Source organism: Carya illinoinensis, chromosome 16 (assembly GCF_018687715.1).
Source record: "Carya illinoinensis cultivar Pawnee chromosome 16, C.illinoinensisPawnee_v1, whole genome shotgun sequence".
Lineage (NCBI taxonomy): Eukaryota > Viridiplantae > Streptophyta > Magnoliopsida > Fagales > Juglandaceae > Carya > Carya illinoinensis.
Window position 1 is genome coordinate 11,484,222 of NC_056767.1, and position 20,761 is coordinate 11,504,982.

The 20,761-nt window shown below is 36.3% G+C and overlaps 2 protein-coding genes across 2 annotated transcripts; both read right to left on the reverse strand.

Moving 5' to 3' along the window:
• Positions 1-1,424: 1,424 nt before the first annotated feature.
• On the reverse strand, positions 1,425-20,409 carry LOC122299081 (probable disease resistance protein At4g27220). Its single transcript, XM_043109005.1, has 5 exons — positions 20,293-20,409; positions 10,272-10,365; positions 7,212-9,828; positions 5,591-6,292; positions 1,425-1,752 (listed from the first exon to the last, which is right to left on the reverse strand). The coding sequence occupies exons 3-5, from the start codon at positions 9,771-9,773 to the stop codon at positions 1,711-1,713; spliced, it is 3,306 nt and encodes a 1,101-aa protein (XP_042964939.1). The 5' UTR covers positions 9,774-9,828; positions 10,272-10,365; positions 20,293-20,409; the 3' UTR covers positions 1,425-1,710.
• Positions 17,038-18,462, reverse strand: LOC122298810. Its single transcript, XM_043108664.1, has one exon. The coding sequence runs from the start codon at positions 18,460-18,462 to the stop codon at positions 17,038-17,040; it is 1,425 nt and encodes a 474-aa protein (XP_042964598.1).
• Positions 20,410-20,761: the final 352 nt, after the last annotated feature.

The window sequence follows — 20,761 nt, forward strand, 5'->3', positions numbered from 1 at the left end:
AAACAAAAAGATAAAACCAAAATATTTTTTGTCCTATATTCCTTCGAGGAAGAGGATGCATTGCCTTTGTCGATTAGGTTTTAAGCTAACATTTTTCTAATTATGGTAGTGATGTACAAGATCTTTACAGGCAAGCTCTTTGAGATCGACCGTAAGATCATTGGACAGCTCTTTTCTTTGCAAATTCTCTCCCATGCATCTACAAATTTTACTACTCTCACTACTTCCTCTCATTTATGGCATTATGGACTGGGCATGCCTCTTTTTCTTATGTTCAACTTTTAACCCCAAGGTTATCTAGGATCCGTATAATTTGAGTCTTTTGATTGTGTTTCATGCCAATTTGAAAAATAAACACATTTTTTGTTTAATGAAATAATCATTTTCTTCTACACATTTTGATTTGATTCATTTTGGTATTTGGCGACCCACTCCCATTTGGTCTCATTATTTTGTTACATTTGTTGATGATTGTTGTCCCTATACTTGGATATATCTCTTATAGCATTATTCTGAATTTGCTCACATTTATAAAAATGTTCACAAAATAATACAAATTCAATTTTCTCGTACAATCAAAATCCTTCGTTCAAACAATGTTTTAAAATATGATTACAAATCTTTTCTTGATTTCTTGAGTCAACAAAGAATACACTCACATTATTCGTGCCCATATACTAGTCAACAAAATAGACAAATAGAAAGAAAAAATCGTCACACTTTAGACATCCTAAGAGCCATTCTCATTTTGAGGTAAGGTTGCTCTAATTGTTGTCTGCAAAATCAATGTGCCTTCTCTTACTGTCCATAATGATATTATTCATCAATGGACGTTGACTGCTTTCATCAATGGAGTTCAAAAATTTGAGGTGAAGGATTGAGGGCTTGGTGACTTATACTTCAAATGTGTAGTTTATGCTGCTCCGGCTAATTTAAGCTACTACATGGAATCAAGGTAGAGAGACTTCAAGATATATATAAAAGCATTAGATGATAACTAAGATCATTATGGCTAAGAGAATTCTTATTGGATTGGCTAAATGTAAATACAAATTTTAACTAATATCACTTGAATTTGTATTTGCCTATTCCTTTCAAATTTAATCCCCACATTGAATTATTCATTTACTCTCTATATAATAATAAAATATTATTAATTTAATAAATTTTTTTATCACATTTTGTAGTTCTACCAATTAAATGTTAATAATAATTATTATTATATTCTAATTAAATTAATATTAAAAACTTATATTTTTTAAGGTCATTTAATGCTAATAACTAAAAATCTTTGATTAAACTCATCTAAAATTCCATATAAATTTCTTAATTACTAACCAAATATCTACATTTTCCATCAAATTATATTCTTTTACCAAAATTTCTTCGCAAACTTTCATCTATCAATTACAGCAACATACTAGTTACAAAAAACACCTACACAAATCTGCACTTCCAACAAGAAATTACCATGTCTAGCAACATACTTGTGCTCATGTCAAAACCACATAACAACAGCACAAAAAGAAACACCCAGATTACAACCCAATTCGTACAATACACACATCTTTTATGCTAAATAAAAAAACTCAGATCTATCATACCAGGTTGCAAAAATCATCCATATACTAAGTTACAAAAACCATCCACATAAAATCTGCAATTCCAACAACACATAATAGCATCACAAAACACAGTTTTCAAAGAGTTTCAGCAATGTCGACCAGCCACAAAGGGTGTTCTGAGTAGTACCTGCAAAAACACAGCCATCCATAAATGTTGGCACAGTAGAAAGTATGCAGACTTTAATAAGATAAACAAGATAAACTAAATGAGATAGACTTTAATAGTTTTCTAACTATTAATTTTCTTATAGCCACATATATAAATTCTGCAATATTAAGCCCAGAATTAATGTAAACTGTGGTTCTTGCAATTGTGAGCAGAAAAAATGCAAACTGTGATTTTGGCAAAATCTAATCATACTTCTCCCTCTATGAGTATACAAGAAAAAACACCCATGAAAGTGCCAATGCAATATCCCCAACAACCAGCCTCAGAACAACCACGAAAATGTGAAGAAGCACACACCCCTTGGAAAAGAAACTTTGCAACTCTGTCCTTGACAATAGAAGCAAGCCAGAAAGTTGATTTATTGTCTTATTTCAGGTTCGTATTTATACAAAACTATTTACAAAACTAATGAGATAATGACCCAAAACATTACAAATTACCCAAGATGACCAACAAAATAACCCAGAATATTATATCTCATTTTTTTTTTACAAACAAAACAAGAATTGCAATCTTTAGCAGTGTTGATTTCCCGACATCAATAATTCTTCAACTACAGACAATGTGTTCAGAAAACAACTAGACAGTGTGCATCACACTTTGCAACAAATGTTGTTTTAACATGTTAGATTACACAAATCATGTGCAGGCACATATCAAGGTGAATTGGCACATATAAAGGTGCAGGCACATAAGTAGAATCAGTCACATATCAAGGTGCGGGTACATGTACAGTTCCTATACATGTAAGGGAATTCTGAAACTAAAGGAGAATTTTGTCCCTCAAACAATCTAAGGAATTTTGAGACTTAAGTGATGCTCTCCAGGCAAAGGTGGGAAATACAAGCAAGTTAAAGCAACACTTCTAATTGTTATGCTCCAACATGAAACTTAATTTAAGATGATCTCAAACATATCGCAGCCTCAAACTGAAAGTATGGGCATCTCATATAGTGCTGCCAATGGCATTAAGATCATCTCAAGACCCCAAAAACTTTCCCAACTTAATGCATCACGGAAAAAGCTCAACTTAATCGAAAATAAGAGGCTGTCTTTTCTATATTTTAAAGGCTAAGCATGCATATTTATTGTATTTTTTTAATCTTAATCTTAAGCATCCCGCTCACTTTCCTAGTTGAGGTTTCCTTCTTTTTCAGCCTAATGAAAAATAGGTAGCTCAAGAACATTTAAGTAACCAGTGGCTAGTAGAAGGATAATGCACATGCATAACTCTTGTCCACTTCAACCATTTTATAACAAAAACTAAGAGTTCTCTCCCAAACTCCAAAATAACCCATAAGGAATAACACGGGAAAAGAAAAACTAAAACTGTTAAAGCATATACACATACAGGATACATAAAATAGAATTTCTAAGCTCTCCCTCTTTTTTTCATTTTTTCGAATGAATTTAATTTTTGGTTCCCTAGCAGTACTCAGATTTCAGTCTAGTTATTCTGGGAGGAATAACAGGACTTCTATCGCAAAGGTAATGGCTACAACGTAAACTACCATGTTAAAAAAAAAAAAAAAAAAAAATCAAGAAATCTCCATCAAAATCAAGACGTCCCCATTCTTCCCCTCTTACTATTTTTTCAAACAAAAAGTCAACAATAACCATGTTCAACAGTAAGAAATTAATCAAGAAATCTCCCTCAAATCGCAAATTAAAAAAAAAAAAACACCATGCTCAACAGTAGAAAATAATCAAGAAAAATTTCAAATCACAGCAATAACCATGCTTGAGAGAAATTTTACAAATCACATTAATAAGGGCAAACGACTGCTAGAAATTATGAGAGAGTTAGGAGAAGAGATAAACCAAAGAAATTAACAATCAAGCTGTCGTTGAGCGTTTTGTGGTTGTCGTCGAGGAGGAGGGGCTCAGTCATGGAGAGGGTGTGGTGAATGTCGATCGGTAGGGGGTTTCGAGAGTGAGAATAAAAATTTTTATGGAGAGAGGGATTTCGAGAGTGAGCGAGAGGAAGGAGAGAGGAATTTATGGAGTAAGACTGGTGGCAAGTTTGGAGAGAGTGGGAGTTTCTCTATCTCTCTCACAAGGCACAGCCGTTGGGTTATGGAAGTGAAGGTTTATGGCAGTGAGAGAGAGTTGCGAGAGTGAGGGAGAGAATGGGGAAAGTTACCGGAGTGAGTGAAGGTTCAGTGAAGAGAATGGGAGAGAATACAGCGAGGGAGAGTTACAAGAGTGAGGGAGAGAATGGAGAGAAGGTTCACTGAAGAGAATGGGAGAGAATACAGTGAGAATGGGAGGGTCTCAATAGCGGGAGGGTTTCTTGCGAAATTGAGAGGAGCGAGAAATAAATATGAGTCGTTCTACGGAACAGGAACAAGTACTGTAGCAGATGCACACTTGCACACCTTACGTGTAAAATATATATATATATATATTTTTTTTAAACACAGCCGACATCGTCGTTTTTCCCTCCCCTACCCGATTCCCTCTCTCAACTCACCCAACCTCGCCGTGCGCCACCGCCGTGCGCCACTTGCAGCGCCACCGACCACCTCACTGGCTCTCCCTCACACCGGCAACCCTCCAATCACCTTCGACCGTCCACGGCAGCCCCCACGTGCAGCCCCCCCTATCCTCTCCCAAAATGGGTCTTAGTCACCATGCCGCCGCCGTATGCCAGCCCAGCCACCACCACCGAGCCCCACGACCTCCCATTAACCCCCACCGTCGAACCCAAGTCACGGTAACCCTCTCCTCCCTCTCCATCGCATCTCACAACCCGAAATGGGTCTCTCCATCGCATCTCTCATTTGACCTAGATGGACGCCGGGTGGGGGTGGGGGAGAGGATGCCGAAGCCGGGTGGGGGTGGGGGTGGGGATGCCGACGCCGGGTTGGGGTGGGGGAGAGGATGCCGACGCCGGATTGTGGTGGGGTGGGGGTAGAGGAGGGGCGGGGGCAAGGGGGGCTTGGGCGACACACGGGGTAGAGAGAGGAGAGGTTTTGTTGTGGGGTATTTTTGATCATTTTACACTATGACACCTAAGGTGTGCAGGGGCTGTTCCCAATACTTTTCCAATAAATATTATAGTGTGTAGTTAGGTTACTAAATCTCGGTCTTCCCTTAAAGAATAGGCTACATGTGTCTTCTTAGATAGGGGAAAGTTGATACATGCATTAGGAATTAGGTCTATAATACTTGTGTTGATCTTTGTTTGAATATTTGAAATTTCTTCCAACTGGTACAAATAGCTACCTCATAAAATTAAAAAGAGAGAAATAATACATAATTTCTAATGTACAGGAGAAGTAGAGAATTAATAGAAAATTCACCTCGTAAAGAGGACCAAGACTGCCGGCCAAGATATTGAGAAGATCAGAAATCTAAGATATCTGAAATTCAATAAAAAGAAAAAAGAGTCAAAATTTGGGAATCGGTCAAATATAGAAATTTACCCTTCTGTCCATGCAGGTAGGAAATCCAAAAAGCGAAGTATACTAAATTGTAAAGAAACTGAAATTCAAAAAGAATAATTTTAAGGAACAAAAACATTGAATCACGTGATTGAACCCCTAAAAGCAAAGAGAATCCATATATCAAAACCACGTCGTGAAACTCAATTATTAACTCATAAGACGCCTAGCAATTGGAAAATTGATTGATAGTACTCTTGGGTATCTAAATTCTATGTTACTACGAGGTGAATGATATTTAAGTTTTATAATTAATTATATGCATCTCTACTATTACGGTAAGATGATCAACAAATAGTTCAAGTAAAGACTTTACCATTAAGCAATGTTTGCTATAAATTGTAACATACCTTTTCCTTGCTAATGTGTTGTATGATGGCATTGAGGTCTCCTTCTATCATTGGTTGATAACCTCTGTCTCCCATAAACACTCTCTTTAGCTTAGGTGTTTTTGTACTTGTTGAAACAAACATTTTTAATTTGGGGCATCCAGTTATTGTTATTGTATTCAGAGATGGCCATTCAAAAGCATGATTATCTTCGTTGTAAAAACATTCCAACTTTGGTAAATTTCTGAGCTGTATGGACTCCACTAGAGGAAATGCAATCACATCTCTATTCTCTTCATCTCCCGGTTCTTTTGCAAGGATTTCTTCCATTTCATTGCAATGACATACGGCTATGCGCTCTAATTTCACAAGAAGTTTTGCTATGGATGGTGTGAATAAACATTTCAAACTATGGCATTCATATACTTCTAGACATCTCAAGTAATTGAATCCCTTAATTTCTCGTGGGCCTTTCTTCCATATATGCAGCAGCTTCGGTAAAGAACTTAAGCACAACTTTGTCAAATTGTTGAAGATATTGCTTTCTTCAGCATTTAGTCCCTCAAGTTCAAATATCACTTCCAATAAATCACATTGACATGCAAAAAGTTCTTGTAGATTTTCCAAACTTCCAATCAAGTTGTGTGGAATCAGAGACAACATCTTCGTTTGATTTTCAGCCTCACTCACATTTTGCTTCTGATCTTGCTTTGTCAATGTAATCTACCAAAACATCAAAAAGTGTGAAGGAGTATATATAATATTTTTTAAAAAATGACACTTTCAAGTAGGCTCGTACGTAGTCGTAGGAGGATATTTTTACGCTCAACTTCAATTTGAGAACATAAATGACCACATTTTCTAAATTACAAGGCCAAACTAGCAAAATCAATATTTTGTTATTGCAAATAACCGTTTTTTATTTTATTTATAGTCTAATGGAAGTCTGACATATTTAAATGAATTGTCCAAAGTTCCTTCTGGAGCTTTAGTAAAAATATTGATAAAAAAATAAATAAAAAATAATAATTAATGCAATTGTATAAGGAAGTGTCCAAATAACTTACTCTTTTATTTATAGTCTAGTGGAACTCTAGGATCTTTAAGTCTCATTTGGATGTTGAGATAGTTTCATCTCATCTCATCCCATCCAATCTCATCTCAATATCCAAATATCACTGAAACACATAATTTTTAATTTTTAATTTTTAAATTTCCAACTACTCATTACCTAAATATTATAAATTTTCTAAATTTTCAAACAAAACACAAAAAATTCAATTTTTTAAAATTTCAAAATAAAAATAATATTAAAAAATAATATTTTGATAATATTTGAATTTTATAATATTTTTATTCAATATTTTCTTTCTCATTTTTCAAAATCCCATAAAATATCTTAACTCAAACTATTTTACTATTATTTACAAACCATTTCACTATTATTCACATATTTCTCATCTTATTTCAAAATCTAAATGAGGCCTAAATTAATTTTAGTAAAAAAAATATATAAAAGAAATAACAAGAATAAAAATAATTAATGCTATTATCGAAGTGTTTCAAAAAAGTTATAAATGAAAAGAATAATAATCCATATAGAAAGTGAATCATATATGTAGTGTTAATTGGGAGAACCTACCTCAACTGAATCCGTGGAATTACATATGCCAGTGAACCTTGGTAAGGTACATAATGATAGTGACTCCAGGAGATGGAAGGTATTAGGTGGAGAACTATCCGATGTGGCTTCGAGTAGATATTCTAAATCTTCACATCTAGAAATTTTTAGATCCTTCAAGCTGCATGGTAAAATTCCTTTGTGCTCTTTCTCAAACCAAATATGTTTTGAATTTTTTGCAATAGTCAACTCCAAAACTACAGCTTTCTTCAATAGTGAACGAATTGTTTGGTGTTCCTCAAGATCACTTGCATCCTCTATTTCGAGTATCAAAGTATTTTCAAATAAATATCTCCCATTTCTCCGATTATATATATCACCAATAATCTCTATATCACCAATAATCTCTATATCACCAATCTCTATATCAAATCTGAAATCGGAGTTACTGAAGTGCAAATTTTTTGGCAAGCACAAGATACTTGGTACACTAATTTCTAAAACCACCAGTTGACTGGAATAATGAATTAGTTCAGCAAGGCTTGCATTATTATTTGTTACTTCTCCATTTCCCTCCATCTTAGTCGTACATCCCCAATTTGTGAATTCTCCCACGTATAATTCTTCTAGTTGAGATAAACCAGATAATACACCAGCTGCAATTCTATTTAGATAATCACATCCCTTCATATCCAGTAATTTTAATCGACTAAGATTTCCTATTTCCAACGGCAATTCCTCAATCTCCGAATTAGGAAAGCCAAGAATTTCTAGGTTTCCAAGAGTTCCAATTGCCGACACATCTCCTAAGCGACAACTTTGCAGATTCAGCATTCGAAGGTTCTTGAGGATCTGGATTGATAGTGGCAAAGATGTTGAGGAGAAGCAACCTTTTTGCATAGACAACATCTCCAGCTCCTTCATGCCATTAAAGAAATTGCCTGGGAACGTTTTTGAATGGTTTAAACATGATAGTCGCAAAAGCTGAAGTTTGGGACACTTCAACTCAGTAGGATGCCCTTTCATTTCTTCAAGTAAAAGAGAAATTGCGGTGTAACTGTCATATGATCTATCCGTCGGTGGCCAATCTTTAAGTCCTTTGTCCAACTTTACCATAAAACCATTTTCTTCTTTGGATGCAATTGATATGGCAAGATCTCGTACAACATCATGCATTTTGACGCATCCGTCCTTGTGGCTATTTAACAAGAGATTTGATCTTCTAAGATCCTCAACTATCTTATGGACCTGTAGTCTTGTTTCTTCCACAGTATCCAAGCCTTCAAAAAACCTTTTTGCAACTCCATACCTGACTAAATGTTCAATCGGAATATCATGATCTTCAGGATACAAACAACATAGCAAAAAGCATGATTTGGCATCGTCACTTTTTATATAGTTGTAACTGAGCTCTATGCTAGAATATACCTTTGAATGCTGACCATTGATATCTAGTGGCCTAGACCTTTTAAGTTGTTGAAGTGCGGCTTTCCACTCATTTTTGTCGCTTTTGTTGCTAAGAAGACTTCCAACTATCACAATGGCAAGGGGTAAACGTCCACATTCCTTCACAACCTGTTCTGCAATTGAGATTAGATTGGAGGTATTCGTACAATCACCTGTCATCTTTATGAAAAGATTCCACGCTTCTTCTTCAGATAAAAGTCCAACTTGAAAAATCTTCTGAATTCTCATCACATTGCAAGTTTCTTCATTTCTCGATGTCAACAATATTTTGCAGCTCTTTTCTTGAACTGCATGATAAACTCCAATAGCCTCAAAATCAAGTGGTTCCCAAACATCATCTAATATCACAAGGACATTCTTATTCTCAGTCAATCTTGAATATAATTCTTGTGCTCTTCCACGTGAAGTCGTTGAATTAAGACTACAACCTAGCATTTCTGCAAGTTCACATTGAATCGTTTCCAAACTTGGACTTTGAGACACAACCGCAGTGGCAACTTTATGGAATAAATTATCAGACTTCACTCTTCTCTCAATCTCTTTGGCCATTTTTGTCTTGCCGATCCCTCCCATACCGTATAATGCAATCATGTCGATATTTTCATCCTGTAGAGATTCCAAAACATCTCCAATCATCGATTTTCGTGATTCAAAATCTTTAAACTGTTCATCTGTGGATGATAACCTTACTTCCAATGGAGTTTTATCAGTGCACACCCTAGCATAATCTTTACCTTTTTCTAGCAAGTCATCGACGGCTTGAGTATTCTTTTGAGCTTTCTTACCCAAAGAATAGCGTAACTTCACATCCAGACACCAACCATTCAAGCACATCCCATTAGCATTGACATCTTGTTCAAGGAATTTCTGCACCTCCTCAATTTTTTTCTCCACATCTGTCTGCCACGGCTTAACATCCCCTGGAACTACTACTTGAAACCATTGGGCTCTATCAAGAGATTGTTGCACTTCCTCTTTCTTCTGAGCTAGCATTGGAATTTTCTTTTTAAGATTTTCGATATTGCTCTTGTAGGAAATAATATAGCCAAACTGTTCCCCAATTGGACGGACCGAGTATTCTCCTATTTTTCCAACAATTGAAAAAATAATTTCCATTTGTCCAAATGTAATTTTCTGTTTCTGTAATTTTTTTTTTCACGAAATCTGCCACCTGCCCATTTACCAATCAAAGAAGCAAAACAACAAAAAAAAAAAAAAAAAGTCAGTCAAAATTTGGGGCAAAAAGATATATATATATATATATATATCCAAGAAACACCAAAATGAAAGAAAAGTTTTTGGAATATCACATAAACACAAGCTAGTAGATCGATGTCACCATGTTGTAAGTAAAGAAGGGCAGGGGCATCTCAAGTACTACCAACATGTTTTTTGTATCAAATTCTCTAATCTATATACGATTCATTATATTCATAAACGTCATGAACAAGTATTTACAATGTTTGCGACCAATTTTAAAGTTTTTTTTTTTTTTATTGGCATTCATTTACAAGGTAACACAAATATATCGTGAACAAGTAATTAAAAAGTTTGTGACCAATTAAAAGTAATTTATTGGATGCATTAATAAGTGAGGATGAAATTAGTAAAAACCTCTTAATTTTGCAAGATCAACTACTTCTTTCAGCTCTTCTGAGTTTTCAATATTTCGTCTTTCTTAGAGGGACAACCTCGGCCAATCTATCTCCTGCAAAACAAAGATGAAAGTGTAACTCCGAGCCCACAATCTACAAAAATTTAGTGATGAAATATATAATAAATTTCTTAGCCACACTTTTTGTCGGTCAGATAATGTGGTGGATATCTAATCCCATTTTCTTTTGTGTTTTAGTGTCGGCGTCCAGCGGAATACTTTCCTGCGTCGACAAAAACTCCCAAGCCCAACAAATAAAATCATACGGATCCCAACACAACATGCTTAAAAAATTAATAAAATAAACTTATGAGAATTAAAAATATTTCATCTCTTCGACAATAAGATAGAGGTTATACGAGAAAATTTAAAATTAATGCTACAACTCAAATTTCATTAAAAAAAAAAATGGTTTCTCAAATGAGAGAGAATCAAATCAATAATGTCCTCATAAAAAGCCTAGAGCATTCTTAGCAACTAAATAGCTGCTCTTCTAATGTGAGTTGCTTCTCCAAATTCTATTTTTGAATTCAAGGTTTTAAATTTTATATAATTTTTTTTTTTTTATGTCGGGGAACCTCTCCAAGGCAGGGCCCTTTGGACCCACCCCTATATATATATATATATATATCTATGTATAGATTTTAAAAATAACAAATTATTTCAAGTACAAAAGAGTTTCAAATTTAAGTTGTCTTATATATAATAAAATCAATCACATCAACAAATCAAATATGAGCAAGAAAGAAAATAACCTCACAAATAAAACTCTTAAAGTAATTCTATAAATCTCTTGATAAAATTCAAAATTGAATTGAGACTCAAAATTAATCTTTTCTCATAAAGTATCAAATTGTATTTTCTACATGTGCATGATATATTTGAAAATTATAAATTTGAAATTTGATGTTTTTAAAGATGATTGTCATCTTTCACATGTACATGACATGATTAAAAATTTGAATTTTAAAAATTTTAAAAATGATTGATTGTCATATTTCACATGTGCTTGTTTTGTTTGAAAATTATCAAAAGTAATTGATGCTCTTTTTGACATATACAAAAGGTATAGATGATTTTATTTAAAAACTTTGAAAAGTAAATAATGTTCCTTTTGTCATATGCAAAAAGTAAAATACTAAGTTTAAAAATTTTGAAAACTGATTATACTCTTTTTGACATATGTAAAAGATATATATATTTTTTTAAAATTTTGAAAAGTAAATAGTACTCATTTTGTTATATGTGAAAAGTAAAGAGATTATATTTGAAAATTTTGAAAAGTGAATAATGTTTTCTTTGACAATTGCAAAAATGAGAAACTTTTATTTGAAATTTTGAAAAATGAGTAGTCCTCATTTTTGACCTGTAAATCTTTTTACATTTGAAAATGAGGTCTTATATGCTTATAAATAGCTCAATTGAAATCTTCAAATTTACAGGAACAACATACACACATAAATTGTAATTTTTACAACATTCATTCAAAACTTTCAATATCTTTTCTCTAAACATTTAGCCTTAACCCTTGTTCATTTTAAGACTGATACCCTGTATTTAGTATAGTTTTATTGAAGTAGTATTTTAATTTAATTAAAATATTGGTACTTTTGTTTTAACTTGATTGTATTTTTCATTGGATTTATTTTATGATTTTTTTAAGTTGTGAAATTTATTTTGATATGCTTTCTTAGTATTAATTACTGTTTTGTGTTTAAATTTCTTTTTAATTTAAATTAGCTTATTTTTAGATTTTAAATTATGTCGTTAATTTTTACTAATTATTTCTTTTATTTTAGCCAGATACTGTGTTTAAATTATTTTATTCAATTTATTGCTTTTAAAATTATTTTTCGTTGGATCAATTTCATTACTCAAGATGTGAAGATTGGACCTCATTTCTTTTTTCTATTTTTTCTTTTTTCTCTTTTCCTTTTTCCCCCTTTTCTTTTTTTTTTCCTTCCCATTTTTCTCCGGTCTCTCTCTCCCCTCCCGCACGACAGCTCTCACCTCTCTTCCCGTTGTTTTTTTTTTCATCCCGCCGTAGCACCGTTGTTCGTCGGCCGTGCTTCTCAGCGCCCCTTCCATCCTCTTCCCCACCTACCGGCGTCCATCCCTTTCCATTTTCAGACCACCCAGTGCCGCCGATAGCCACCACGAGCCCCTCCAGCGCCCCTTCCATCCTCTTCCCCACCTACCGGCGTCCATCCCTTTCCATTTTCAGACCACCCAGTGCCGCCGATAGCCACCACGAGCCCCTCCAAGCCGCGGCGTCCATTTGCTCTAGTGCCGCCATCACTCCACCTCTGGCCACCATTTCTTCACTACTTCATCATCAGTCTCTTGCCGAACTAACCCGCCCATTTCCAGCTCCAATCCGTCTTCGGAGTAACCATCACTAGCTAAAATCCAATTGGGCCATTTTTTTACTTCCACCGCCATTTTCGTCGCCACCCACGACCAACCACCACTTCCACTAGCTTCACCAACACCTCTAAACCCTTCCCTATCAATTCCAAGTCTTAGTTTGTGCCCATTCAAAAGTAGGTATTTTGAGACCCACGACCTTAGTGCGATTTGCACTATTTTTTTTTTTTATATAGGAAATATCAACCTTTCATTAAAAGAAACTACAGACATTTATCAAGCCAAATAGCTTGAGAAATAAAGTCTGGACAACAGTCATCCCACATAGAGATATTCTCGACATTCCAAGCATATCGGGCAAGAATATGAGCTACCCGATTACCTTCTCGATAAACATGTTGAAAAATACATTCAACAAACAAACCACACAACTTTCTAATTTCAATCAATAAAGGAGTGAGCATAGCATCTGGTTCCACATCATTGTTTAGCGCCTGAACAGCCATCAAACAATCTGATTCCACCAACAATCTTTGGATTCCCCTACTAGCACATAGCTGTAACGCACGGAAAATGGCCAAGAGTTCAATAGCTTCTGCATTAAGAACTTCATATTCAACCTTACTTGCTACTGTAATGACATTACCCTTGGCATTCCTGAGCACCATACCCACTCCAGCCTTATGAATATTCGCAAATAAAGAACCATCGACATTAAGTTTTAACCAACCAGAAGGAGGGGGTTTCCAATCATAGAATTCACGTATTTAAAGCCTAGAGCATTGTTTCAAATCAGAATAGGCTTTTAACAAAGATAAAGTGTGATCAATCACCTGTTGAACTGCAACAACTTTCTGCTCATGAACCATCTGATTTCTTCTCCACCAGAAGCCCCACATAATCGCAAAAAACACATCCAGTTCAACACCCGTACCATGTTGCAACAGAGCCAAAGCTACTTGCTGAACTGTCAGATCAGTCTCAAGATGCTGAATTAAAGGAACAAGAGAAGACCAGCATGGGGAAACTATAGGACAAAAAATTAAGGCATGTGATGTTGTCTCAACTTGCTGGGTGCAAAAACAGCATGGGCCTTCAATAAGAATGTGTTTCCGAAGAAGGTTCTGTTTAGAGGGAAGAATATCCCTACACGCCCTCCACGCGAAAACCTTTATCTGGTTGGGGACTCTCATCTTCCACAAGGCCTTCCACAAAGATTGTTGTTGCCTAGCATTAGAGCACTCGCCTCTACAGCCCTGAAGTTGAGTTTTGAAAAATCTATAGCAGCTTTTAACGCTAAATCTACCATTTCTTTCACAGGACCAAATCATTTTATCAGGTTGCTCATTTGGGAAGATCAAAACTTTTAAAATATCTGAGACTAATCTTGGATTGAAGAGAGCTCGAAGCTGGCTCAAATTCCAACCTCGCTGAGCATCATCAAATAAACTATCAACAGACGCATCCTGAAGAACTTCTGGAACTAAAACAGCTTCCTTCATCAAAGATTGATGGCCCGGAATCCAGGGGTCCTTCCAAAGTTTAGTGGTTTTACCATCACCTATTCTCCAAGAGCATCCATGACTCATCAACTTCGTCGCCTCCCAAATACCACGCCAAGTGAAAGAAGGGTTTCTTCCTAAACCAGCAGCTAACAAATCTCCTTGGGGAAAATACTTTGCCTTAAAAATTTTGTGAAGCAAAGAGTCTGTCTCATTCAAAATCCTCCACCCTTGTTTGGCTAACAAAGACAAATTGAACACCCGTAAATCCTTGAAACCGAGACCCCCTTTCCCTTTTGGTTCACACATTTTTTTCCAGCTCATCCAAGCAATTTTCCGTTCCTCCTTTCTCTGGCCCCACCAAAATCTGGACATCATAGACTCTAAATATGAACAAAGAGAGATAGGGAGAAGGAAACAACTCATAGAATAGGTTGGGATCGAAAGAGCTACTGCCTTAATCAAAATCTCACGCCCCCCTGTGATAACATAGACTCCTTTCAACCCTGAAGCTTCTTCCAAACCCTTTGTTTTATTTCATCAAAAGCCTTAGACTTCGCTCGACCAACGGCAGGAGGGAGGCCCAGATATTTCTCATAATTTTGCACTTCCGATACACCCCATAGGTTCATCAACTCAGCTTTAATATCTCTGGACACATTGCCACTGAAAATCATGGAAGTTTTCTCCATATTAATTTTTTGGCCCGAAGCATATTCATACTTCTCCAGCAGCGCTTTGATTTTTCTGTTCTCAGCAACATTAGCTTTGCAAAAGATAACGCTGTCATCGGCAAACAACAAGTGATTAATGGAGGGCGCATTCCTACAAAGTTTGATGCCTGAAATCTCCTTGCGAGTGGCTGCAGCCTTCAACAAAGCTATCAGACCCTCAGTAACAAACAAGAAGAGATAAGGGGATAAGGGATCCCCCTGACGAATCCCTCTGCTTGGGACTATACAACCCTTTGATGCTCCATTCACTAAGACTGAAAAAGAGGAGGATTCAACACAAGACATGACCAAATCAACAAACCGAGTATTAAACCCCAACATACCCATCACTTCCTTTAAGAAACCCCATTCAACTCGGTTGTATGCTTTACTCATATCGAGTTTGAGAGACATAAAGCCTTTTTTTCCTTTCTTCTTCATTCTCAAAAAATGGACTAATTCATAAGCTATAAGCACATTGTCCGAGATGAGACGACCAGGCACAAACGCACATTGAGAATCTGAAATGATCCTTGGCAAGACTTTCTTAAGTCTATTAGCAATGACCTTTGAAATAAGCTTATAAAGCACATTACATAAACTAATAGGACGAAAGTCAGCCACTTTTGTTGGATGCAACATCTTAGGAATCAACATGATAAAAGTATGGTTTAAGGAGGGGGGCATCATACCAGAGTGTAGCACATCTAGAACAGCGAGAGAAACTGACTTACCTAGAATAGGCTAGTAGTTCTGATAAAACAAAGGTGCCATCCCATCGGGTCCCGGAGCTGAAGTAGGTTCCATTTGTTTTAAGGCTGAAAAAACCTCAAACTCAGTATACGGCTTGGTTAATTCTTCATTCATCTCACCTGTCACTTTCCCTACCAAATCCCCCAGGAAATCACTCGTTTCTCGTTGAAAAGAAGCTGAGAAAATATTCCTGAAATATTCGACTATCAGTTGGTCTCGCTCTTCCCCAACCTTCCATTCTCCAGCATCATTCTGCAGCTTCTCAATAAAGTTCTTTCTCTTTCTGTGAGAGGCCTTTGAATGAAAAAATTTTGAGTTTTGGTCCCCCTCTCTCAACCATAAAGCTTTCGCCCGCTGTCTCCACATAATTTCATCCCTATTTAACCATTTATGGACCTCATTCCTGGCATGATTATGAGCTGCTTTACTCAAACCCATTGGATCACCATCTTGAAGGAATTGAAGATGCTCTTTCGCCTGCTTCAGCTGTCTCTGAACATTCCCAAAAACTGTGTGGTTCCATGCTTTAAGTCTCTGCCCACATACCCCTATTTTTTGCATCACATCTTCCATCTTGTTTCTTCCAGCAGAGAGAACCCATGTGTCTTGTACAATTTTATCACAACCTGATTCCCCAATCCACATAGCCTCGAATCTGAACACTCTATTAGTCCTCCTCTCAGTTTTACGAATATCAGAAACCAAACTAATTGGAATGTGATCTGAATAGGCTGCTCCTCCATGAACCACTTCAGCTTGCGGAAACAACACCCACCATCAGGAATTCCCAAAGAAACGATCTAACCGTTCGCATACTCTAGATTCTAGGTCACGCCCATTACACCAGGTATATTTAGGACCTCTAAAACCAATATCCCGAAGAGAACAAGCATCCACCGTCTGCCTAAAATCATTCATTTGGCTCTGCGACCTATCCCTTCCCCCCAACTTCTCATGACTGAATAGAATTTCATTAAAATCCCCAAAAACCAACCAAGCCTCATCATCCCAGCGACACAAAGAGCATAGTAAATCCCACTATCTCCATCTCTGAGAAGCATCAGGATTACCGTAAAAACCGGTAATAAAATACTTCAAAGACTTAGAAACATTCTCCTCAACACAAGCATTGATATGGTTCTTTGAGTAACTCAAAATAGAAAGATTAAAATCCTTGCCCCACAACAGAGCAAGACCCCCACTATTACCCTCCCTATCAATTGCTAAGCAATTCACAAAACCAAGAGAAAACTTGCACCGGTAAAAATCACGTACCGTCAAACGTGTTTCCTGGAGAAACACTATATCGGGAGCTTCCTTCTTTATTAAGTCGCGAAGGACCTAAATGCCGCGTGGGTTCCTAAGCCCACGGGCATTCCAACTGAGGCACTTCATGGCTCTCGGCGGTGCTGGGACCCAACCACCGCCGTTGGGAAATCATGAAAAACCTCCGACTCAATGATCGGAAGAGGAGACACCATCGTCCTCTTAGCATCTCGAACCTCTGTTTCCCCATCTTTCACCGTTACTTTCCTTTTTCTTCCCGAAGGCAGATGTTTGGGGGATACTGAAATTGGAGACTTCGGTTTGTCAAGAATAGAAAGACATTTCCACTTACGACCCTCCAAGACGTTGGGCTTACTGCGTCTAGACCCCGCTGGAACCTCCTGGGCCTTCGGCTTAATGAAATCCACCTTAGTGCCAGGATTGTTTAAGCCCATTTCCACAGCATTACCTGAGTCTAGTGAAGATTCTAGGCTCACCTTTTGAATAACCGAATCCTCTCTCTGTAATTCTTTATCCACTGATATCAACACATGCATATCATCCGCCTCTGTTTCCTTGATAACCACCTTTGTAACCGCTTTCTCCGAATCAGCAACCATCGTTGGAATCACGGAATCGTGGACCTCCGTCACAGTCACTGAAGCTACACAAACTGTCCCAAGATTTTCGCCTGGATCTAAACCGGAAGAACCATCCTTCCTATTTTGTGAATCCAGAGGAACCGAGGCATCCGCCTTATTTTTATCAGATTCTTGAGCAACTTCCCGGCGATGCCCGCGTCTTGTAAATTGTATTCCAGCACGCAACCAGTTACCATAAGGGAATCCTTCCTCCCCAACGCTGTGCTGTTGATCTTTCCATTTCACACACTCCGAATGACTATGATTCAATAGACCGCAGCAATAACAAAAATTGGGTAACCTTTCATAAGAAAATCGAATCCACACAGGTTTCTCAAGGCCAATATTCACCAGTTTTCCACGTAGTAGAGGTTTTGAAATGTCCATGGCAACCCTTACACGCAGAAATTCACCCCACGCTACTTCTCCTTTTACAATATCCACTTCAATGACTTTGCCAATCTTGCTACCTAACAGACTTCCCATATACTCATTTCGAGCAATGAAAGGTAAATCATGCAATCTTACCAAGAAAGACGCCTCGGTGAACTGGATTTGATGCACTTGTTGATGACCTTCCACCTCCTTAACCAACACCAAGTGTTTATCGAAAGACCAGGGACCATCTCTAATGACTCGGTCCTTATCACATTCATCATCAAATTCGATTAGCATGATAGAAGAATTTAGATCTCTGAATTTTATACCCCTAACCGGCCTCCAAGCTCTCCTCATAGTATGTTTGAAAGCCTCCCGATTATAATGACGATGAGTGAGCAATTTGACTACCAAACATTTTCCACGACTTAGAACGGCATCTTGCAGCTTCCCTACATCAACAATGATCTCCTCACTCTCAGCTTCCGTGAGAGAGAGATTCTTGTACATTTCCTCCAGATTGACCCCCATCGAAGCCCTTTCCCAAGCACCCCGCCGACAGTACCCCAGTGAACGAAAACGAGACTAAATGACTCAAAAGACCTGCACTAAGCCAGGAGAAAAAACCTCTAAATAGGGAAAACCCTAGGAGAGGAAATCGTAACCAGGGATCGCGATTTGCACTATTAAGTTGCCTTGTCGTCGCTTTTTGCACCTTCGTGATTATTCGAAAAATATTTTATAGCACTGTAAGTATTTTTCAAAATTCCTTTAAGATTTAAATGTATTTTCTCTTTAACAATACATTGTGTTTTGGTTGGTTGTGCCGGACTGAGTTCAAGGAATCGAGAGTTTATTGGATTGGAGGATGGAGATATTTGTGTGATTGGTTGATGTTGGAATTTGTTGGTTATTGGATATTGGTTTCGTGTCATACATTGCATAGTGCACGTATGTTCATGTTTGTAAAATGAAAACTGGATTTACGCATAATTGCATGCATGATCATGTGTTGGAAATGGAACTAGATTTTCATGTGATAAATAATTTTGAATATGTTTGAAATGAATGAATTGACCGATTTGAGTTAGAGGTATTGTAGGAATGGTGGTAAGCAGGGATAGTGGTAAAGTTCCATCTGCAATTCCTGCCTGCAGACAGAGTTGTAGGGATGGTGGTAAGTAGGGAATATGGTAAAATCTCGCATGTGATTCGTACCTACAGTGCACGCGTAGGGATGGTGGTAGAGTCTTACATGTGATTCCCGCCTAATTCATATTTTATATTTTATATTTGATTTATAATTGTAAATTTTTAAAACCAACATAATTCACCCCCTCTTGTATTAGTCATCTGGATAACAATAGGTATCAAAGTAAAGGCTCTTTTGTAAGACTAATTATCTTTTGAATTAAAATCTTATATCTAACATTGCAGCTACATTTGGTAAAAACCAATCTAGAAGCTGGCATATACTATTTTACAAAGACAATTACATATTATGAAAAGCTAGAATGAGAATTTTCTTTCAGACTCAAGGTCGAGCATTTGGAAATGTATTATAAACAAACCTTATATCCTAAAAAAAAGTTGTTGATGGAGTAAATGTTAAAAAGAAAAAAAAAAGAGTTAAATCGTGAAGATGAGAGAATTTTAATGTTGAATTCAACGGTTATAAATCTCCTATTAACATGAACAAGTTCAATAGAATAATGACTTGCAATACGGTAAATGAAACTTAGGATACATTGAAAGTTACTTATGAAAGAACTTTGCAAGTCAAAAAATCAAAAATTTATATTCTTACTCATGATTATGAAATGTTTAAAATGAATAATGATGTATCTATTTCCATTATATACACTCGTTTCACTAACATCATATACAACTTAACAACTCTCGGCAAAGTTTATTCCAACGAGGAGATAGTAAGAAAAATTTTCAACTCTGCCAACATATTGGGAATCAAAAGTGAACAAACAATTCTTGAAGTTAGAGACTTTAAGAAACTCGAAGTAAATGAATTTATCGAGTCACTTATCATCTATAAGTACACACTGAAAAGAGGTGAAGATGAAGGAAAGCTAAAAAATGGATTAACACTTAAAGCTATTCTTCATGAAAGAGAAAATGATAAAAATGAAAAAAGTGACGAAAAAAATAAAGAAGTTTCAATAATAATAAAGAGAATTAAAAGATTCTTAAAGACAAATAAAATTTTCATGAAAATCTGTCAAAATATTTTTTAAGAAAAATATATGTAGAAATGACTTTTTAATTTATTATAAATACAAATAAATATAGACAAATTAAAAATAATTTTTGTATGCATTAATAAGTGAGGAAGAAATTAGTAAGTACCTTTTAATTTTGCAAAATCAACTCCTCCTTTCAGCTCTTTAATCTGAGTTTGCAGCATTCCCCCTTTCTCAGACGGACTACCTCAGCCAATCTATCCTCTGCAAAAAGAAAGACACCAGTGTCTAACTCTGAGGTTGTAGTCATGTTTTTGTAACTCTGAGCGCACAATTTACAAAATTTTAAGGATGAAAAATAAACAATTTCTTAGCCACAATTTTTGTGGGTCAGTCAAGCAAAGGACACGGACTTTGGTTATTTAGATCGTGTGGTCGGTATCTATTCCCATTTTCTTTTGTCTTTTAGTGTCGGCGTCCAGCGTAATACTTTTCTACTATTTGATGATACAATTATTGATAGTCAAATGGTCGATATAGATATTCATTCTTGCAACGTTCTAACACTAGTGAAAGGAATAGATCTAGTACGTGATAATGGGAATAATAAAAATTTTATAAAATAAAATATTATT

Excerpts from the sequence above, each read along its gene's own strand:
- LOC122299081 (XM_043109005.1), bottom strand. The coding sequence starts at position 9,773 with ATGGAAATTATTTTTTCAATTGTTGGAAAAATAGGAGAATACTCGGTC. Across the intron at positions 6,293-7,211 it reads ATTCCACGGATTCAGTTGAG|ATTACATTGACAAAGCAAGA; the intron begins GTAGGTTCTCCC and ends ATGTTTTGGTAG. Across the intron at positions 1,753-5,590 it reads AACACATTAGCAAGGAAAAG|GTACTACTCAGAACACCCTT; the intron begins GTATGTTACAAT and ends GTGTTTTTGCAG.
- LOC122298810 (XM_043108664.1), bottom strand. The coding sequence starts at position 18,462 with ATGGGGGTCAATCTGGAGGAAATGTACAAGAATCTCTCTCTCACGGAA.